Below are 21,919 nucleotides of genomic sequence, written 5' to 3'. Positions count from 1 at the left end.
TTTTGGTTTTGTTTGGGTCAGTATATGATTTGACATAAATGAGCATTCTAGTTTTTATGACTTGATGAGGTCCAATCAGAGTGCTTTAAGAAGACCAGTGTCAGACGCACACGTGTCAGGTCTTCATGAGTTGTGGGGTCCACGGTCACTGAGTAATATTTTACTATTTTAAGTTGACTTAGTTTCATTTTTCTGTCCTTAAACTTAACAAAACACCATCAATAACATGCATTCTTGAATTTGAGCTCAGTTTTACTCTCTACCAGACAGACCAGCTGTTGGTCTGAGGTCAGTTCATCTAGTCAGACCTCAGCTTTACTTGTTGTTAACTGTAATGGGAACAGTAGGCAGCTTATTAATGTTAGGAATCAGAAACAACTTAAACATTTCAAAAGTATAACTGCTTTGTGTCAGATGGAGGAAATTTTTAAGTAATAAAACCACAGTCATTGTTGGCCATATTGTGTATCTACCCATGGTTGATGTTGTTGTGCAACTGAAATGGTGTCACTGCTCACTAACTGCTCAATAATAATTCTCAACTGATTGTTCAGGTTAAAGGAGTCTGCTTTGCCCCTGAGTCTTCTGAGACTGACACCTGCAGATCCAAAGATGAGGCTCTTCAGGGACCTTCATGCGACCAGATGCAGGTACGAATTTCTGTCAGAATGTATTTAAATATCTATCATTCAACTATACTTTAGCTCTAAGCTTTTCTTCTTTGATTGCTGTGGTCTTTTCACTAGAAGACACATTTTGGTTTTGTTTGGGTCAGTATGATTGGACATAAATGAGCATTCTAGTTTTTATGACTTGATGAGGTCCAATCAGAGTGCTTTAAGAAGACCAGTGTCAGACACACTTTTCAGGTCTTCATGAGTTGTGGGGTCCACGGTTACTGAGTAATATTTTACTATTTTAAGTTGACTCATCTTCATTTTTCTGTCCTTAAACTTAACAAAACACCATCAATAACATGCATCCTTGAACTTGAGCTCAGTTTTACTCTCTACCAGACAGACCAGCTGTTGGTCTGAGGTCAGTTCATCTTGTCCAGTGTCAGACACACTTTTCAGGTCTTCATGAGTTGTGGGGTCCACGGTTACTCAGTAATATTTTATCATTTTAAGTTGACTCATCTTCATTTTTCTGTCCTTAAACTTAACAAAACACCATCAATAACATGCATCCTTGAATTTGAGCTCAGTTTTACTCTCTACCAGACAGACCAGCTGTTGGTCTGAGGTCAGTTCATCTAGTCAGACCTCAGCTTTACTTGTTGTTAACTGTAATGGGAACAGTAGGCAGCTTATTAATGTTAGGAATCAGAAACAACTTAAACATTTCAAAAGTATAACTGCTTTGTGTCAGATGGAGGAAATTTTTAAGTAATACAACCACAGTCATTGTTGGCCATATTGTGTATCTACCCATGGTTGATGTTGTTGTGCAACTGAAATGGTGTCACTGCTCACTAACTGCTCAATAATAATTCTCAACTGATTGTTCAGGTTAAAGGAGTCTGCTTTGCCCCTGAGTCTTCTGAGACTGACACCTGCAGATCCAAAGATGAGGCTCTTCAGGGACCTTCATGCGACCAGATGCAGGTACGAGTTTCTGTCAGAATGTATTTAAATATCTATCATTCAACTATACTTTAGCTCTAAGCTTTTCTTCTTTGATTGCTGCGGTCTTTTCACTAGAAGACACATTTTGGTTTTGTTTGGGTCAGTATATGATTGGACATAAATGAGCATTCTAGTTTTTATGACTTGATGAGGTCCAATCAGAGTGCTTTAAGAAGACCAGTGTCAGACACACACGTGTCAGGTCTTCATGAGTTGTGGGGTCCACGGTCACTGAGTAATATTTTACTATTTTAAGTTGACTTATCTTAATTTTTCTGTCCTTAAACTTAACAAAACACCATCAATAACATGCATCCTTGAGCTTGAGCTCAGTTTTACTCTCTACCAGACAGACCAGCTGTTGGTCTGAGGTCAGTTCATCTTGTCCAGTGTCAGACACACTTTTCAGGTCTTCATGAGTTGTGGGGTCCACGGTTACTCAGTAATATTTTATCATTTTAAGTTGACTCATCTTCATTTTTCTGTCCTTAAACTTAACAAAACACCATCAATAACATGCATCCTTGAGCTTGAGCTCAGTTTTACTCTCTACCAGACAGACCAGCTGTTGGTCTGAGGTCAGTTCATCTAGTCAGACCTCAGCTTTACTTGTTGTTAACTGTAATGGGAACAGTAGGCAGCTTATTAATGTTAGAAATCAGAAACAACTTAAACATTTCAAAAGTATAACTGCTTTGTGTCAGATGGAGGAAATCTTTAAGTAATACAACCACAGTCATTGTTGGCCATATTGTGTATCTACCCATGGTTGATGTTGTTGTGCAACTGAAATGGTGTCACTGCTCACTAACTGCTCAATAATAATTCTCAACTGATTGTTCAGGTTAAAGGAGTCTGCTTTGCCCCTGAGTCTTCTGAGACTGACACCTGCAGATCCAAAGATGAGGCTCTTCAGGGACCTTCATGCGACCAGATGCAGGTATGAGTTTCTGTCAGAATGTATTTAAATATCCATCATTCAACTATACTTTAGTTCTAAGCTTTTCTTCTTTGATTGCTGTGGTCTTTTCACTAGAAGACACATTTTGGTTTTGTTTGGGTCAGTATATGATTTGACATAAATGAGCATTCTAGTTTTTATGACTTGATGAGGTCCAATCAGAGTGCTTTAAGAAGACCAGTGTCAGACACACACGTGTCAGGTCTTCATGAGTTGTGGGGTCCACGGTCACTGAGTAATATTTTACTATTTTAAGTTGACTTATCTTCATTTTTCTGTCCTTAAACTTAACAAAACACCATCAATAACATGCATCCTTGAGCTTGAGCTCAGTTTTACTCTCTACCAGACAGACCAGCTGTTGGTCTGAGGTCAGTTCATCTAGTCAGACCTCAGCTTTACTTGTTGTTAACTGTAATGGGAACAGTAGGCAGCTTATTAATGTTAGAAATCAGAAACAACTTAAACATTTCAAAAGTATAACTGCTTTGTGTCAGATGGAGGAAATCTTTAAGTAATACAACCACAGTCATTGTTGGCCATATTGTGTATCTACCCATGGTTGATGTTGTTGTGCAACTGAAATGGTGTCACTGCTCACTAACTGCTCAATAATAATTCTCAACTGATTGTTCAGGTTAAAGGAGTCTGCTTTGCCCCTGAGTCTTCTGAGACTGACACCTGCAGATCCAAAGATGAGGCTCTTCAGGGACCTTCATGCGACCAGATGCAGGTACGAGTTTCTGTCAGAATGTATTTAAATGTCTATCATTCAACTATACTTTAGTTCTAAGCTTTTCTTCTTTGATTGCTGTGGTCTTTTCACTAGAAGACACATTTTGGTTTTGTTTGGGTCAGTATATGATTTGACATAAATGAGCATTCTAGTTTTTATGACTTGATGAGGTCCAATCAGAGTGCTTTAAGAAGACCAGTGTCAGACACACTTTTCAGGTCTTCATGAGTTGTGGGGTCCACGGTTACTGAGTAATATTTTACTATTTTAAGTTGACTCATCTTCATTTTTCTGTCCTTAAACTTAACAAAACACCATCAATAACATGCATCCTTGAATTTGAGCTCAGTTTTACTCTCTACCAGACAGACCAGCTGTTGGTCTGAGGTCAGTTCATCTAGTCAGACCTCAGCTTTACTTGTTGTTAACTGTAATGGGAACAGTAGGCAGCTTATTAATGTTAGAAATCAGAAACAACTTAAACATTTCAAAAGTACAACTGCTTTGTGTCAGATGGAGGAAATCTTTAAGTAATACAACCACAGTCATTGTTGGCCATATTGTGTATCTACCCATGGTTGGTGTTGTTGTGCAACTGAAATGGTGTCACTGCTCACTAACTGCTCAATAATAATTCTCAACTGATTGTTCAGGTTAAAGGAGTCTGCTTTGCCCCTGAGTCTTCTGAGACTGACACCTGCAGATCCAAAGATGAGGCTCTTCAGGGACCTTCATGCGACCAGATGCAGGTACGAATTTCTGTCAGAATGTATTTAAATATCTATCATTCAACTATACTTTAGCTCTAAGCTTTTCTTCTTTGATTGCTGTGGTCTTTTCACTAGAAGACACATTTTGGTTTTGTTTGGGTCAGTATATGATTTGACATAAATGAGCATTCTAGTTTTTATGACTTGATGAGGTCCAATCAGAGTGCTTTAAGAAGACCAGTGTCAGACACACACGTGTCAGGTCTTCATGAGTTGTGGGGTCCACGGTCACTGAGTAATATTTTACTATTTTAAGTTGACTTATCTTCATTTTTCTGTCCTTAAACTTAACAAAACACCATCAATAACATGCATCCTTGAGCTTGAGCTCAGTTTTACTCTCTACCAGACAGACCAGCTGTTGGTCTGAGGTCAGTTCATCTAGTCAGACCTCAGCTTTACTTGTTGTTAACTGTAATGGGAACAGTAGGCAGCTTATTAATGTTAGAAATCAGAAACAACTTAAACATTTCAAAAGTATAACTGCTTTGTGTCAGATGGAGGAAATCTTTAAGTAATACAACCACAGTCATTGTTGGCCATATTGTGTATCTACCCATGGTTGATGTTGTTGTGCAACTGAAATGGTGTCACTGCTCACTAACTGCTCAATAATAATTCTCAACTGATTGTTCAGGTTAAAGGAGTCTGCTTTGCCCCTGAGTCTTCTGAGACTGACACCTGCAGATCCAAAGATGAGGCTCTTCAGGGACCTTCATGCGACCAGATGCAGGTACGAGTTTCTGTCAGAATGTATTTAAATGTCTATCATTCAACTATACTTTAGTTCTAAGCTTTTCTTCTTTGATTGCTGTGGTCTTTTCACTAGAAGACACATTTTGGTTTTGTTTGGGTCAGTATATGATTTGACATAAATGAGCATTCTAGTTTTTATGACTTGATGAGGTCCAATCAGAGTGCTTTAAGAAGACCAGTGTCAGACACACTTTTCAGGTCTTCATGAGTTGTGGGGTCCACGGTTACTGAGTAATATTTTACTATTTTAAGTTGACTCATCTTCATTTTTCTGTCCTTAAACTTAACAAAACACCATCAATAACATGCATCCTTGAACTTGAGCTCAGTTTTACTCTCTACCAGACAGACCAGCTGTTGGTCTGAGGTCAGTTCATCTTGTCCAGTGTCAGACACACTTTTCAGGTCTTCATGAGTTGTGGGGTCCACGGTTACTCAGTAATATTTTATCATTTTAAGTTGACTCATCTTCATTTTTCTGTCCTTAAACTTAACAAAACACCATCAATAACATGCATCCTTGAATTTGAGCTCAGTTTTACTCTCTACCAGACAGACCAGCTGTTGGTCTGAGGTCAGTTCATCTAGTCAGACCTCAGCTTTACTTGTTGTTAACTGTAATGGGAACAGTAGGCAGCTTATTAATGTTAGAAATCAGAAACAACTTAAACATTTCAAAAGTACAACTGCTTTGTGTCAGATGGAGGAAATCTTTAAGTAATACAACCACAGTCATTGTTGGCCATATTGTGTATCTACCCATGGTTGGTGTTGTTGTGCAACTGAAATGGTGTCACTGCTCACTAACTGCTCAATAATAATTCTCAACTGATTGTTCAGGTTAAAGGAGTCTGCTTTGCCCCTGAGTCTTCTGAGACTGACACCTGCAGATCCAAAGATGAGGCTCTTCAGGGACCTTCATGCGACCAGATGCAGGTACGAATTTCTGTCAGAATGTATTTAAATATCTATCATTCAACTATACTTTAGCTCTAAGCTTTTCTTCTTTGATTGCTGTGGTCTTTTCACTAGAAGACACATTTTGGTTTTGTTTGGGTCAGTATATGATTGGACATAAATGAGTATGCTGGTTTTTATGACTAGATTTGGTCCAATCAGAGTGCTTTAAGATGACCAGTGTCAGACACACTTTTCAGGTCTTCATGAGTTGTGGGGTCCACGGTTACTGAGTAATATTTTACTATTTTAAGTTGACTAGTTTTTCTGTCCTTAAACTTAACAAAACACCATCAATAACATGCATCCTTGAGCTTGAGCTCAGTTTTACTCTCTACCAAACAGACCAGCTGTTAGTCTGAGGTCAGTTCATCTAGTCAGACCTCAGCTTTACTTGTTGTTAACTGTAATGGGAACAGTAGGCAGCTTATTAATGTTAGAAATCAGAAACAACTTAAACATCAAAAGTAAAACTGCTTTGTGTCAGATGGAGGAAATCTTTAAGTAAAATAATGGCAATCATCTTTTGTATCTACCTGTGGAATTCTTTTGTTTTTGAAATTGTCACTTTTCATCCCCAATGTTTCTGATCATTTAAACAAATCTGTTAAGTATGAGTCAAAGTATTTTCTTATAAGCACAGTATAGTTATAATGTTTTCATGTGACTTCACTAATTTATGAAGTATAAATTATTTTTATTTCATTTCCAGCTATAATTAAGTTTTTTTTTAACAAAAGTAATACTTTATTATACTTGTGAATTAATTGATTGTCCAGTTGATAATTTATAGTAAAATAAAAATTGAAAGTTATCAAATCTTTTTTCTTCCTATAGGGCTCAGAAAACCCAGAACTTCACTCTCCAACTAAAAAAGTCAGGATTACTTCCCTTGTAAATTACACCGATTCTGATGAATCTCAGGCTACAACCACAAGTCCTGTGTCCCTAAAATCCAGCTTTATGGTATTGTGATGTTTATACACTCGAACGTTTTCATGTCTTTCTTTATATCATTTTGTTCTTCGTCCATTGGTCAAAACTTTAACAAGACATTTATTTCGGACACCCTAGATATCAAGTCCAAGTTCAGACTCTGAACATTGCCTCTCCAAAGAGGACCAAGTCACTATCCCAAGACTGAGGAGGACCAAAAGCATACAAGTAAGCAACACACAGTGAGAGAGAAAAAATGAATACATTGGCTTTACATTTCATTACTGATTGTTATTATCTTGAGTGGAGTAACAATAGATACTTTATTTAAGCTGACATACATTTAATTTACATTTTCTTTCTTAAAGATGGTCAACCGGATTCAATTTGATTCGGATGAGCTCTATGACACCTCAGGTGACAGTGGAGAGGAATATATTCCTCAGACTAGTACGGATCATTCTGATGATACAGACACAAGTGAAGTTCTTGAGCCAGTTAAACGGATACCAAGCCTGGGCCAATGCCTAAAAATGAGAGATGTATGTCTCTCAAAAACGAAACTGAACTGTCATTCTTCAAAGCAGGTGCTGAACAGAGGACGCTCATGCTCAAGAAAAGAGAGAGTCTCTGGTGTGAGATGTAAAAGGCGATGTTCAAGCCATTCATCCTGTCCTAGAACACAAACCACTAGTGGGCACTCATCAAAACAGAGTGAAATGGGAGACACTGAAGTCCTATTTGAAAACGTAACGCCAAATCTAGATCAGAATCTTCCTGACAGTGCATCTTCCCTCCATATAGAAGATGGAGTGCCTGATGGTTCACTTTCCATACCTGCCGTCTGTAAAAAGGATAACGGGACAAGAATGTATAACAAAAAGCAATACTGTTTGTACTGTAAGTTAGGAGTTGGAAAAATGGCGAGGCATTTGGAGCGTGCTCATTTCAATAAGCCAGAGGTTGCACAGGCTCTGTCGTTCCCAAAAGGATCCAAAGAAAGACGAATGCACCTGGAACATCTGAGAAATAGGGGCAACTTTGCACACAATGTTGAAGTATTAAATACTGGTCTAGGAAAACTTGTTCCTCGCAAGCAACCAAAACAGGATTCTCAAGCACAGAATTTCCTGCATTGTGTATATTGCCAAGGCTTTTTCACAAAGAAGGTCCTTTGGCGGCACATGAAGATCTGCAAGTTCAGGCCTGATGTTCGACAAAATAAACCTTTCAAAACCCGTGTCCAGGCCCTTTGTGCATTTGCTGTTCCTCCACCTCCTGGTGTTGGAGTAGAGTTATGGAAGCTGTTAAACAACATGGTTCAAGATGAAGTTTATTCTGCAGTCAAATCTGATACATGCATCATAGAGTTTGGTGAGCATCTATATAACAGGCTTGGATATGATGTTGGCAAACATGAATTCATTCGGCAGAAATTGAGAGAGCTGGGGAGGCTTCTGGTATGCTCAAGGAAAACTACTCCTTTGAAGACCATGGAAGAGCACATCAAACCTGAGAATTTCATGCATGTTGTTCAATCAGTGAAACACGTGGCAGGCCATGACAGTAAAACCAATGAATACAAGACCCCAAGTCTTGCTCTCAAACTTGGACATAGCTTGACAAAGATTTCAATGCTTGTTGAAAGCCGTGCAAATGTACAGAAGGACTACAGTGCAGCAAAAGATGCTCGTACATTCCGCAGCGTCTATGAAACAAGATGGAATGAAATGGTATCGTCTGCATCACTGAGAACACTTCAGGAATCTAACTGGAATGCCCCTCTGTTGCTTCCATTCACAAAAGACGTCCAGACCTTGCATTCTTATTTAGATGCGCAACAACAACAAAGTCACAGTAAATTGTCAACAGAGGCTTCGTCCCAGACATGGTCACTGCTGACTAAGATCACATTGACACAAGTCATTTTGTTCAACCGTCGAAGAGCTGGGGAGGTGTCAAAAATGCCCCTCTCTGCATATTTGTCTCAAACTCCATCGGACCCCCAGGAAGATGTGAATGTAGCCCTCACAGACTTGGAAAAAAAACTCTGTCAACACTTCAGGCGGCTAGAGATAAGAGGAAAAAGGGGAAGAAAGGTTCCTGTGCTTTTGACCCCAGCAATGAAACAATCATTGGATTTGCTTGTCAGCAAACGGCAGGAATGTGGGGTTCCTCATGATAATGCATATTTATTTGCAAGACCAAGTGCATTTACCTGCTACCGTGGGTCTGATTGCCTTCGATACTATGCCAAGATCTGTGGTGCCAAAAGTCCTGAAAGTCTCACCTCTACAAAACTGCGCAAACAAACAGGAACTCTGTCTCAAGTTCTCAACCTCAGTAATACAGAGCTGGATCAGTTAGCTGATTTTCTTGGTCATGATATACGAGTGCATCGTCAGTTCTACAGACTTCCAGAAGGCACCCTCCAACTTGCTAAAGTAAGCAAAGTTCTTATGGCTCTGGAACAGGGACGCATGGCAGAGTTCAAAGGCAAGACCCTGGATGAAATCAACATTGATCCTGACGGTACTAATTATTTTTCTTTCTCAACACTGTTGTGCATAAAGGAAAATTTGCTTATCTACATTATATATTATGTCTTGTGTTTTTCTTGGGCATTATTGGAACATCTCAGAATAAGAAGATTGCATTCAGTCATTTTCTTCCCTTCTACCCCTCTTCCAATCCCCCACTAACTCACAGAGAATGTGCACCTTGACAGCAGCACGGAGGTGGTGTGTGATTCAGGCTCGGAAGGTAAGTATCTTATGAAATGTGATCATGTTTATGTATTGAAGGCTATCCATTTACTGTAGGGATGTCACGATCAAGTATCCATTTTAATTTTGGGTATCTACCGATACTGAATCTGATTCTTATACTTACAATAATGTTTTTTTAATATGTATCTGACTTTTTTGAGCTAATATTGAATAATTGGATCCTGGGTCACAAATGTTAAGTTGACGTGAGTCATAAATTATAATTATTTGATATGGCTAAACATGATACGCTGCTAGCTGATTTTTGTGCACTGCTCTACTAATTAATTACTGCCATCAAGTTCAGTGAATTTCTGCAACCTCTATCAGAACTCACCAACCGGTGCATCCAAATTATTTACACATTGATTTCCACTTTATGCAGTGAAATTCTCCCATTGTAGAACTTCGTTGTAAAAGAGAGCAGCAATACAAGCAGGCTGAGGTGGCCAAACACCATAGAATACATAAAAGAAGGGATCGGACTTAGCCAATATCAATCTGTTTAAAGTATGCCCAGTTTGGCCCTGAGGCCAAATTTACTGTGATGTGACGACTAATATTAGTTTTTGTCACTTGTTTTGTCTTGGTTTTCAGAGGAGAGGAGTCAAGTCACATCCAGTCAGATGGAAGAGACGACAATGCCAGACGTCAGCCAAAGGGATACAGCACCACAGCAAGGCACCATGACACCTCCACAAGCCTCTCACTGCCAGTCATCAAAAAGGGACAGAGGTAAAGTTGATTGTTTCAAACTTTCGGCTCCGTATTTATTTTATCTACCTATCTAGATATCTATACGTATAAATAAAAAATACACAAGGTTATTTTATCCCAACAGACCTGTTTCATGGCTCACACCACTCCTCGGGGGATTTATTGAAACATTCGACCGACATTCAATATATGCTTACAGTGCATGTACGTAGGGGGTGGGGGCGTGTACAGGTTGGCCTATCACGTGCTGGACAACAATGCTTTTCATCTATACCTGCAAGATGACACCAGTTTGTTGCGTTTGTTAAGTGAAGATTGATCTGGCCTATATATAATGAACATTTTCTCTTTGATGCATAGGTTACAGTTCTTGCTTGCACTACTGTATGCAGGGCTAGAAGCAAGTACTTGGAACAGAACACAAATTGCCTCTTTATGATACTGACAATGTAACTGAATCTACATCCAAAATTAATTAATCTTAAGGCATGATGACCATAGCACATGTACCAGTGTATCTTCATCCATACAGCACTTAAAACAAGCTGATACTAGCTGAGTCATTTGTGAGCTGTCAAACTCTTAAAATTAGTCTTTATTGACTCTTCTATTCTCTTGCTATACAGGTCGTCCACCTATCAAGAGAAAGGTGTGGGATAAAAAGGAGATCCTTGCTGTTGAGAAGCACCTGATGTCTTTCATCACTTCATGCCGTGTCCCAGGGAAGAGTGACTGTGATAAGTGCCTTAAGCTGGAGAAAGTAGCTCTCAAAGACAGAAATTGGTCTGCCATAAAATTCTACATTAAGAATCGAATCACTCTTCTCAAGAAAAAAGTTTGAAGTAATAACTTTATGTCGTTGACATAAATGTTATGTTATTATGCTTGTTGTGTTACATGTTAAATCATATCCTTTTGTGGATAACTGCCGTTTGCAAGAGAATCAGTATTTGGATACTGCTCAGTGTTCTTGTTAGAATATGATACTTGATATTTTGAAAGCGCGGGGCGGCACAGTGGTGCTGTGGTTATGAATGAATGATATTTTAAAGCCTGGGGCTTAGTATTTTTAAGTTTTTGATACAATGTGACCGTTTAATTTGCTGTTTTGTCCAACAGCCATTGGCATTTTTGTTTGAAATGTTTTGATACCTTAATTAGGTTACTTGAAAGGAATGATTGTTCCTTTAACCATCAAGTAGGGTTGCAAAGGGGTGGAAAGTTTCCGGTAAATTACCGGTAACTTTCCGGAAACTTTCCACGGGAACTTTCGCTCGGGAATTTTGGGAATATTCAGTCGGTCATTTACATTTTTTTTTTTCATATCCAAACATAAATCTAAACATTTAAACACTATGTTTGGTCATAGGCAGACATCCATGCAAACTAATACAATAAAAAACATTACATTTGAACAGATTTATTTGTATGAAGAACTTTATCAAGTTTTGATTATTTTATGAACAATCAATAATTTCACTGAACAACAAAAATATGAATGTTGAGTTAAATATTACTCAACTGTCTGACCCAACCCATTCAATGAATAAAGTCAATTGCCCCCCATGTGATGGACGAATGCACAGAGCATGTAGGGGGCGTGGTCTCAGTACCCCTGCAGTAGGATGTGTGCTATGTCCAATTTGCCAAGTGTACTTGCATACAATCTGGTTGTTTTAGTCAAGATTATGCTAAAATATATTGTCCCCAACTATATTTAAAATCACAGTTTAAGCCTCTGTAAACCTGGTCTTGTAAAAATCAATATATGATATCAAGTTGGGTGTCTCAATAAACTTAAAAAATAATCTGATTTGAAATTAAATGTTCATAAATATATTAAAACTTAGTTGAAAAAACTGTTTCTTACAGTCTTGAATGTTTGCCTGGACTGAAATAACATAGTTAGGAGAATGTAGTGCATTTGGGTTGCTTTAAATTTAGTAAATTCCCGTTTATTCCCGTTAATTCCCAAAATTCCTGTTAATTCCCATAAATTCCCGTTAATTCCCATGGAAAGTTTCCAACTTTGAAAATTCCCGGAATTTTGCAACCCTACCATCAAGTAAAAGTTTTCAACTAATAGAATAAAACAACCATGATTGTATTGCCCATGGCCAGGTGTGTAAGTGTGTGTCAGTATAGTGTTCTTACTTTTGGGACTTGTGGCCTGTAATAATGATTCACTTAAAAGATGATACTTTTTTGTGCAGTTAATAAGAGGATTTTATTGCCCGAGTCACAATAACAAGGTTGTAGTTGAGTAAACTTTTTGTTAAACACTCTGGCTGTTCATGTTTACTTGTTTACACAATTTCACAACAAAATATATATCACCCTCTATATAGGCTATCTATGCAGGTGTCACACTGGTTTAAAAGACTATTTATATAACACTGTAGTAACCCTAAATAATTATCGATGCTTCATCAGTACTATACAATACAATTATACTTAAATTACGTAACATAACCTACATTTTGACACAAATTACCAAACTGCAGCAGATTAATACCATGGTTAAACAGCACAGCCCTTACTTTGACAGTCAAAGGTGGTAAGTGATTCCACAAAGTAAGTTAAACCTACATGTGTGTTAAGTGGAGCCCAGGATATAATAAATACCAGACAGTGTGTGTATATTGCCCCACTTATTACTAAAAACCAGAAAAGTCCCCACGAAGAGGTTCCTAGTCAGGTGAAGGACCTTTACTTTGTCTAATTGATCATTTGAAGTGACATCCTTGTTCATGCCCACTCCAGGATTCTGCCTGATTTTTTTCAGTGCTCTAAAACCTTCAGAAAGGGTGGTCCCCAGAAAGCATGGGCTGGTCTTGTGGCCTTACAATGTGACAAAGACAGGGCTGTGTGTGTGTGTGTGTGTGTGTGTGTGTGTGTGTGTGTGTGTGTGTGTGTGTGTGTGTGTCTTTTCAGCCCATCTCCCCAGGCACAACCTGCCACATTGACTTAACGGATCAATCCACACCTCGCAGGTGCACCAGATGGGTATCACTTTGACTTTTAAATTGTAAGCTGTCTCTGCGAGAGTTGGTTTGTATGTGACATGCTAAAAAAACAAAGCAATAAATAAATAAACAAGGCAACCTTGGCGCAGTATGTTTTCCTAAATAACGAAACACTGACTCACAGAGAGAATGGCACAAATACAGAACTTGATGTTATCTGCTTAAGGGACACTATATTTTGCTTTTGCCTGACCAAATGAGGCAATGCTGTACTGCAACTCCTGCCTCCTAATAACACTCACTGGGCAATGTATTCAACTCTGTTTTAACATATACATGCAGGGTGTTACTGTTATTATAAAGTCACTAGAATTAATGGATATTATCAAAAACTATTGCAACCGTGATGACAGACTAACACATGTGTCATTTTAACCTATACCATAATGTATTTTCTAACAATACCTAATCACTCTTTCTAACCTAAATGCTGTTCTCTCCCTAATCCTAACCGATATGTTTTGGTGTCTTAATTTAACAGCGAACCTTAACTATTGTTGTGAAAGATGGAGCTAAAATGTGAAGGCCTTTTCAGTTAAATCCGAACAAAGACAGCTACCATTCAGTTCTTCAGAGATGAGTACAATTGAATTATTTCCTCCAACCACTTTATTTTATAACTGACAAAGGGAAGAAAGTCTGTTTACTTGAGCAAAAAATATATTTCCACACAAATAGGACGGGCATCGATTCTCAATCTTCAACAATACATTTGGAACTGTTATGTGCTGTAGTCGCAAACAACAATTTTTTGGACCAAGGTCATCCTTATACAACCGATGTCACTAGATAGCCGGAACATAGAGAGTGAGTGTGGTGGGGATATCTTCGGATGATATCTATGCAACGCACATCTTGCCACTGACACACAGGGAATTGGATGTCCCAGTAGAGCCAGGGGGCGGTGTGTGCTTGACTGCAGCCTTCTGACATCAGCCATCAGTCTTCTGTAGCTGGAATCTTCTCTGCCCATCATCCTCTCCTGCTCATCAATGTATCTGGCAGAGATGCGAAAGATCAGGCACACCCTGGGGGACAGCGCAACCCACTGTGCAGTAATACCTGTCTGTGATGAACCAGGTTCAGTCTCATCCAAACCCTTTTCTCACTTTTTCTGGGAGAGGTGGAGCAGAAATATAGAGTAACAGACAATTAAATAGATGAGCTTGAAGAGTAAAAAAAATACGTATATACTGGTATATCTGCAAAGGTGAAATGAGAGACATTAAAAATGGAAGTGTCATTCCATTGCTTCTAATTTCTTCATTTCTCACACAAGTCATTTTTCTTTTCACTTCAGTAACCCTTTCATCCCTTTCCTCATTCTGTTTTTTTTCAACTTTCAACTTATTTCCTATGACATCCCATCACACTTATTCTGTGGTAATAATTATTTTTTTCTTTTTTTCTTTAACGCCTTTTGGACTCACACTGTGCCGAACAGCAGTGCAATTTGGGAGCGAAATAAAAATAGCCTGGCATGTCAGCAGGGGTTTATGATGGCCTCTTTTCCTCAGAGAACTCATATTAAGTCCAACCCTCATCTTATACAATAGAGTAATGGAGCAAATCCTGCAAAGCTAGTGCTGGCTGACTACCGGAGTCATAACATGTAGAGGTTACTGCACAGTTCTCTCTGGGAGTGTTTATATAGTTGTAGTTCAACTTCCTTTAATGTTCTTTTCCAAAAAAAAGGACAGTGGCACCCAGCCCTTTTAGCATGACAGAGGGTGTCGAATGCTGTACAGGTTGTCATGCTCACTGAGGAAAATGATACTGGGCTGTATACATTACTTGAATTGACTCAAATGTATTACATTTATCTGATGGATATTTTCACCAATTGGTTTTCATTGTCACTGATGAAAAATATAACTACTTCAACCATGCTTAAGATAATAATCACTATTACTGTATAGTTACAAAGCCATGTCGATGGTTTAATGAGCTGCAATTTTAATTCAGAATCAGCTTCGATGACACTGACTCTGGTATAATATGCTCATTAGTGAAATGTCATTACCACAAATGAACTGATTTACAAAGTTGTTGTAAAAATAATCATAGGTATTTTTTGGATTGTCGAATTATCTTCTGTTGACAATACAACATGCCAGTCAAAGCTGTTCAAGGGCAGCACCATAACCTTATTCATAAAGGAGGGAAAACCTTTTTCTCTAATCAGAACCACCTTAGTTTCCAAGAATAATCTTGGGAAGCCCCACTTTGGCCCAACCAGTCAGGGAAATGCACCTGAAACTGACAAAAAGCACTAGAGAAAAGCACTAGAGAAGGAAAACTAATGTGTAATGTTAAAGAGGACCTATTATACTACTTTTCTGGTCTTAATTACTTGTTTTACACTGCTATAGAGCAACCTGACACGAATCACATCACAAAAAACTATGTAGATTTTCGGGAAGCTCTTTCTCTTATTTTGGCGATCCAGCACGTCCTGTCAACACTTGAGTGTGTGTGCTTCGGCAATCTCCGCTCCCTCCGCCTGTGCATCGGCCATCTCCGCCACCCTCCCCCCCCTCCTGCAAACCCCACTCCGTTGTGATTGGTTACCTTCCTTCCGGAACACTTTCAGTGGCGGGAAGCGCGAGCATGGACCTATAAGGGCGCGAGGCAGACGCGAACAGGGAAGTGACAGCATTACCATACATGGAAACATCCGCGTGGTCACGTCACAAATTTTTATGCGACGTCACAAATTATGAAAGGGTAGACCACTTTGAAGACGTGACTTCTCGACTGGCAAGAATAGTGTTTAGTGCTCTGCACAGACACCCCAGACGGTCAGCAGGGAATACGTCGAAATGCATGTAAGTCATTATTTGATAATTTAGTATGGTTAAGCATGACTATGAATCATCATAACAACGTTTATAGGTCATAAAAGTCAAAAAGCATCATAGGTCCTCTTTAATGTTCAACAATATCAGTTCAGCTAGCTGGCTAACTACCCATAAAATAGCTTTTGTTCTGAACCAAATGCTTGCATCCTGTTGCTTTAATGAGACAAAGAGATGCCAGTTAGCTGTGTTAGCAAAGGACATACACTCAACAAAAATATAAACGCAACACTTTTGTTTTTGCTCCCATTTTTCATGAGATGGACATAAAGATCTAAAATTCATTCCAGATACACAATATTACCATTTCTCTCAAACATTGTTCACAAATCTGTCTAAATGTGTGATAGTGAGCACTTCTGCTTTGCTGAGATAATCCATCCCACCTCACAGGTGTGCCACATCAAGATGCTGATCTGACATCATGATTAGTGCACAGGTGTGCCTTAGACTGTCCACAATAAAAGGCCACTCTGAAAAATGGGAGCAAAAACAAAAGTGTTGCGTTTATATTTTTGTTGAATGTATGTGTGGTTACACAGCATGCACTGTAATTCTTACACCTAGAAGGAGTATGGAAAAATCATGACTCATTGAATTCAGTGTGTTTCATTGTTTTCAATAGAGGACAAAACCTTTCTCTCTTTGTCGAACATGTAGTTAGATTGCTTTATTTTGGAGCTGTATCACTGTCCTTGCCCAAGAAAATTTAATGAAGAGGGGGAATGTTACGTATCGGTTTGTTTTGGGTCTTTTCTTAGTTTGTTCTTTCCCCCCCTCTTAATTTGCCTCTGATTGAGTGAACAGGTGTGATGCCTCACTCAATCACGCTCAGGTGTTCTAATCAGTGAGCAGCTGCCCCTGCTCTGCCCGCTGCTGACCTGGTCTTACCATGCTGATGTGCCTGTTCTTGTCGGTGCCCTGTTCTTTGTCCTTACCCCTAGCCCAATTTGGGGACATAACAGGGGAAATATGTCTGGCTTCAATATACTGTTTTGCCAAAGATACGATCATTTTGAGGCGTCTTTTAGTTTGACCAACATAACCCTGTCACACGAACAAATCTGCATTATATTCATAGAATTGCAAATAATAAACTGTCTGTGAAAAACTCTCTAAGGGCCGGTTTCACAGACAGGGACTAGATTAAGCCAGGAGTAGGCCTGAATGTAGTCACTTTCATGGATATGGCTTAAGTTTGGTTTAGTTAGTCTGAGACTATGGCTGTGTCTTGATTCAGGTATTGCATGGGTATTGCAGCCTACGAAGGCTGCATTTGAAGACCGATTGCGTCATAGCGGCGCGCAAAGGCTGTCCCATTTGCAAGGCTCCTTGCAAGGCTCCTCATATGCGGTCGTGAAATGCAGCCTTCGTTTCACGGTTTTGAAGGCTGCATCAGATGGATCCTTCGCGGCCCAACATATCCCAAGATTCATTGCGTTTTTTTCAGAGATGGCATAAAATAAAATAAGAAATAACAAAACAGCAACGTGTTGCTCCATCTTCTTAACTTTTATCTTCCTTTCTTTTTTTCTTGTACTTTTTTTTCTTTTCGTCTGGTAGACAACTTATTTTTCTTTTTTCCTCCGTTGACAGGGCTGTCTCCGTTGGCAGCAATCAGGGTTGCTAGGCAGCACAGGAGCAGCGAGTCGTCACGCAAGGTAACGGCTTGTTACGTAAACCGGAAATGCTCGTAAACCGAGACCTGCGGAGACCGTCTCGTTTAACAAGGCTCGTTGGCCTTAAAACCGGCCTTAAAATCGGCCTTCATAGGCTATAGCCTTCATAGACCGCGAGACTGCGTCCTACCAAGTGCGTGGTCTCTGAATCAAGACACAGCCACAGCCTATGAAGTCCTGGAGTAAGGTAAGTAAGCCTGATTGTAAACACCTGCCCATGAGCACATGCTGCTGGTCCAACGGTGATCATAAAAACCCGGAGTGGGGCAGAAACACCATTGCTTGTGAGAAAAAACAATGGCAGAGGCAAAAAAAATCCCGTCAATAAACTTTAATGAATTTGAAAAAAAATCTCTTAAAAAATAGTTTGAAACCATCCGGTTATTGAATCTAAAAGCCATTCTGCTGGGACTGAGCAAATAAATAGTTGGGCCGTAATTTGCAACAAATTCAATACTAATGAAAAAGTTACTAAGAGAACAATACACCAACTTCAGCTTATCTTCATTATTATCGGTATTACACATATTTCTCATTTATAATTTTGACATTATATTTAATGATATCTGCGCTGATAGACTCTGTAGAAAACCCAGAATCTCGCTTTAAAGAAGAGCTTGCCACAACCTTTCAACAAAGGACAAAAGATATGACGTTTCATGAAAGTTAGCCTGAGAATTACATGCAGAAAATGCAATATCTGAAGGAAGTATGACATGCAAATGAAAATTCTACAGGTGGAATTGGACATGAAGTTGGAAGAGAGAGCTATGATTCAAACAAGATACAGTACTGAGACAATTGTGATTACTAATCACAGTGAAGATATAAGTAGAAAATAAAAGGTGTTCATGTTGTGTTTTGTCATTTGGTTATTCATGTGTGTCAGTATTTTAAATCACAACAACCACATTTGAAAACAGAATTGTTTTAGACACAAATTTTATTATGCTGAATACATCTTCAATTTAAATGCAATCTGATAAACTCAAGCGAAGTTGTTATTTTCAGTGCATTTTCCATATTGAAAGCGGTCTCAAAATGTAAATTCATCAAATACATGTAATGGATTAGATCTTTCCACAAGTACTCTTCTGGCTGGCCTCTGCAGTGGGAGTTGGTCTTCATTTAGATATTCCAATAGTCCATGCTCTCTCACAAACACCACTAAACTGAAGTTAAACCTGCCTCTTTGGAGGATTAATTTAAACTCAAATTTAGATTTAGAGTAGCTCTAGTCGTCTGTTTTGCAATTGGCTTTGTTTAATACGGACTAGCTTTAATCTAGGACTGTTTTAAACTGAGTCTGTGCAAGTGGCTTTGAATTAATCCAGCTCAAACAGGCATTTTAGTCTCGGAGCAGGCTTAAGCCTTGTCTGTGAAACTGGCCCTAAGTGTTTGAGTTGTATTTAGTTTTGTGGACAAACTAAAATCAGCACAACTACTAGAATGCCCAAGGATTGTCCACTCATGGCTCTTCCACCAGGCTCATTGAGAGACATACACATCCTTTTGTATTGTCATTCCGTTTTAAATCTTGTGATTGTGATGGGCCACCTTAAGCTTTACTTGAGTTCTGAAAATGGTCTCACAGGTCTTCTCTGAATAAGGCCTACATATGTATTTGGGTCCTACATAATCACTTTATAAATAGTTTGTTATTTAGAATGCTGTGGTTTTAGACTAAGATGTTATGCTCTTGTACATTTTAAACAGTACCTATATGATACAGTGATGTATGCTTTTATACCTTTGAAGAAAAGTGTCTGCTCTATGATATTTCTAATAATAATTGCTGATCTTAAAAAGGAGGTGGATAGCTCTCTTATGTAGCTTTGCTCATTGCTTGTTTGTCCAAACACACCAGTTACAGAAAATGAAATGTAATAGCCATGCTATGTCACGTCATATATTGCTGTCACCTTGGTAGAGCATCACATTCCCCTTACAGGAAGCACACATGCCTTGCACTGAATGTAATCACTGATTCCACAAATAAGCAAAAAGCAGGAACATAATGGCATACTTTTTTCTTCCCCCAGATACTGTTTCATAAGCTTCTTCCTACACTAAGCACTAATTTAATTCTCCTTCCAACCTCAAGGTGTGAAAATCTATAAAAAGATGACAGGTGTGACAGTCCAGTTCTCCCTTAGCAGCAACTACAACAATTAAAAAGCAAGAAATCTGACTGCTATGGCATGTTGTAACTCTAGCCGAGTGAAGATGGCCAAACTTGATTTCTTGCGGTCTGTGCTCAAATAAATCACTGTCTTTCGCTGTAATTCTTAGTGGTGAGCAGCATTTCTATTGATCGTCTATGTTTAAAAAAAATAAGGATCAGACAAACTTAGAAGGAAAGGAGATGCCCACTCGTTTTTCACACACAGCTATCCATATTTCACACACATCAGTCATGTAATTATGTATTTGTGAGACAAGACATAGAGTGGTGGAGTGAAAACCCAATTTTAGACGGAGAACATGTAGGAAAGACTTGACGCCTAGTTTTGGGGCATATACACAATAACACTGTGACATTTCTGAGATCATAAATACTCCAAAAAACATTGTGTTTATTTTCTGTGTTGCAGTTGACACATAATGAAAATTGAGGCTGATCAGCAAACTATTGGCAAAGAGTCTGGATCTGCGGGGGATCACAGAGGGAAAGCCATAGCTTCAGCACCAGAGTTCAGCACCCTGGACAGCGTGCAAGACAAGAACACAATACATTCAACTAAAACATACACTACTTTGTAATTATTATGACCCGCTGTAAAATAAGCAATTTAGCTGCCCTCCTGACATGAACATCAACTTGGTTACATTAATAATTCAATTCATTGAAATTGCTAAACATGCCTGTGCCTTTTTGTTTTTGTTCTGGACATACAGTACATATTGCAGTGCCTCTTGGCCCCATATAACGTTCATATCCACTTCTAATTAAAATGAGATTCAAGACCCTTTGTTTTATATGTGAATCCATTCACCAGATCATCACTCGTATTGTAATCCATTTTAATTTCCCTTCACTTAGGGGGTGGTAAGCACCTGAAGCTGTTGGTAACTTCCAACTAAATTACAGTATATAATTGCATGTGTTATCAGCTAATTTACTTGTGATTTCAATGTAACTAAAACTGTAGCTGCAATTATCATGGGGGAAAACCTTAGTAGCATACATTGTTGTCAACAGTTTCCTTGAAAATAACATGTTTTTTTCCCCCAAAATGCCCCCCACTCTCCTGTCTCTTCTTGCTGGAAAAAAATATTCTGAATGTTGACAACGAGTCCTGCAGGTATTCATCCAACAAGCATGGTGCAATATGAAAACATATATGGCTGCTGATTTGTCCAACTTTAATCTTTATGTAATCTGTGTGCAACAAAATAATCACGTCAGAGTCAAATCGTAACAAATCACACTGCACTGTTTCAGTTATATTGAGTTTTTTGTGTTACAAAGAAATCCCCTGAACTGATAACCTGGACTCTTAGATTGAATCTGCTTCAGTGCTGCTGCTCTTCCTTACATACAGAACTTGAACAGCAGCTGATCCTCACTAACTCGTTAACACAAGCAGCTCAAACCCCCCTGGCCTGCTAACGAGCACCCCTATCAGTCCTCCCTTGTAAACCCCTGCAGCCCCCACCCATTAGCGGTGACCCTGTCGACAGAGCTGCCAGTGTTTTGAAGGACGGGAGGCAGAGGCCAGAGCCTCCCGGACCAGAGCCTGGATTAGTTACTAATCCTCGGAGGTATTTCTCTCTCCTCTTGCCTCCCCCTTGCTCTTCAGGAATCTGCTTACTGCGTGACTTACATTTTCAAGGGAAGGGAGTGGAACAGAGCGATGCGGGAGTCTGCAGAGGAGAGGATGGGAGTCACAGCCAGTTAATGAAAATCTTGGAGAAGTGGGGGGAAAAAGTATGGTGTAAAATCGGGCTTGTGGCATTCTATTTAGGATGTTATAGAAATGTCGGAGCTCTTCCCTATTCCCTCTTTCTAATTTCAACCAACAATTTAACTGTCCTGATAATTTTATATCAAAAATTACAACGATACTATATGTGCTTTCATGCAATTGCGTGAAATAGCTTCTATTTTAGACAGTAAACGTGAA

The 21,919-nt window shown here is 39.0% G+C and overlaps 1 protein-coding gene across 1 annotated transcript in view; it reads left to right on the top strand.

The window, feature by feature from the left end:
* LOC307251571 (uncharacterized protein) overlaps nt 1-21,694 on the top strand; it is a gene marked incomplete at its 3' end in the record, with an annotated part of 29,950 nt that extends 8,256 nt beyond the window's left edge. The window contains exons 9-22 of the mRNA XM_080028943.1: nt 555-650; nt 1,512-1,607; nt 2,473-2,568; nt 3,227-3,322; nt 3,979-4,074; nt 4,733-4,828; nt 5,692-5,787; nt 6,646-6,774; nt 6,883-6,972; nt 7,113-9,276; nt 9,454-9,507; nt 10,110-10,247; nt 10,856-10,989; nt 21,596-21,694. Coding sequence (XP_079885069.1) covers nt 555-650; nt 1,512-1,607; nt 2,473-2,568; nt 3,227-3,322; nt 3,979-4,074; nt 4,733-4,828; nt 5,692-5,787; nt 6,646-6,774; nt 6,883-6,972; nt 7,113-9,276; nt 9,454-9,507; nt 10,110-10,247; nt 10,856-10,989; nt 21,596-21,694 — 3,480 coding nt within the window. The remainder of the gene's footprint in view (nt 1-554; nt 651-1,511; nt 1,608-2,472; nt 2,569-3,226; nt 3,323-3,978; nt 4,075-4,732; nt 4,829-5,691; nt 5,788-6,645; nt 6,775-6,882; nt 6,973-7,112; nt 9,277-9,453; nt 9,508-10,109; nt 10,248-10,855; nt 10,990-21,595) is intronic.
* Between the last annotated feature and the right edge of the window lie 225 nt (nt 21,695-21,919).

This window comes from Ammodytes marinus (assembly GCF_949987685.1).
Source record: "Ammodytes marinus genome assembly, chromosome: 1".
NCBI classification, from domain to species: domain Eukaryota; kingdom Metazoa; phylum Chordata; class Actinopteri; order Uranoscopiformes; family Ammodytidae; genus Ammodytes; species Ammodytes marinus.
Note: the sequence above shows the minus strand (reverse complement) of the source record. Positions and strands in the feature narration are given on the sequence as shown.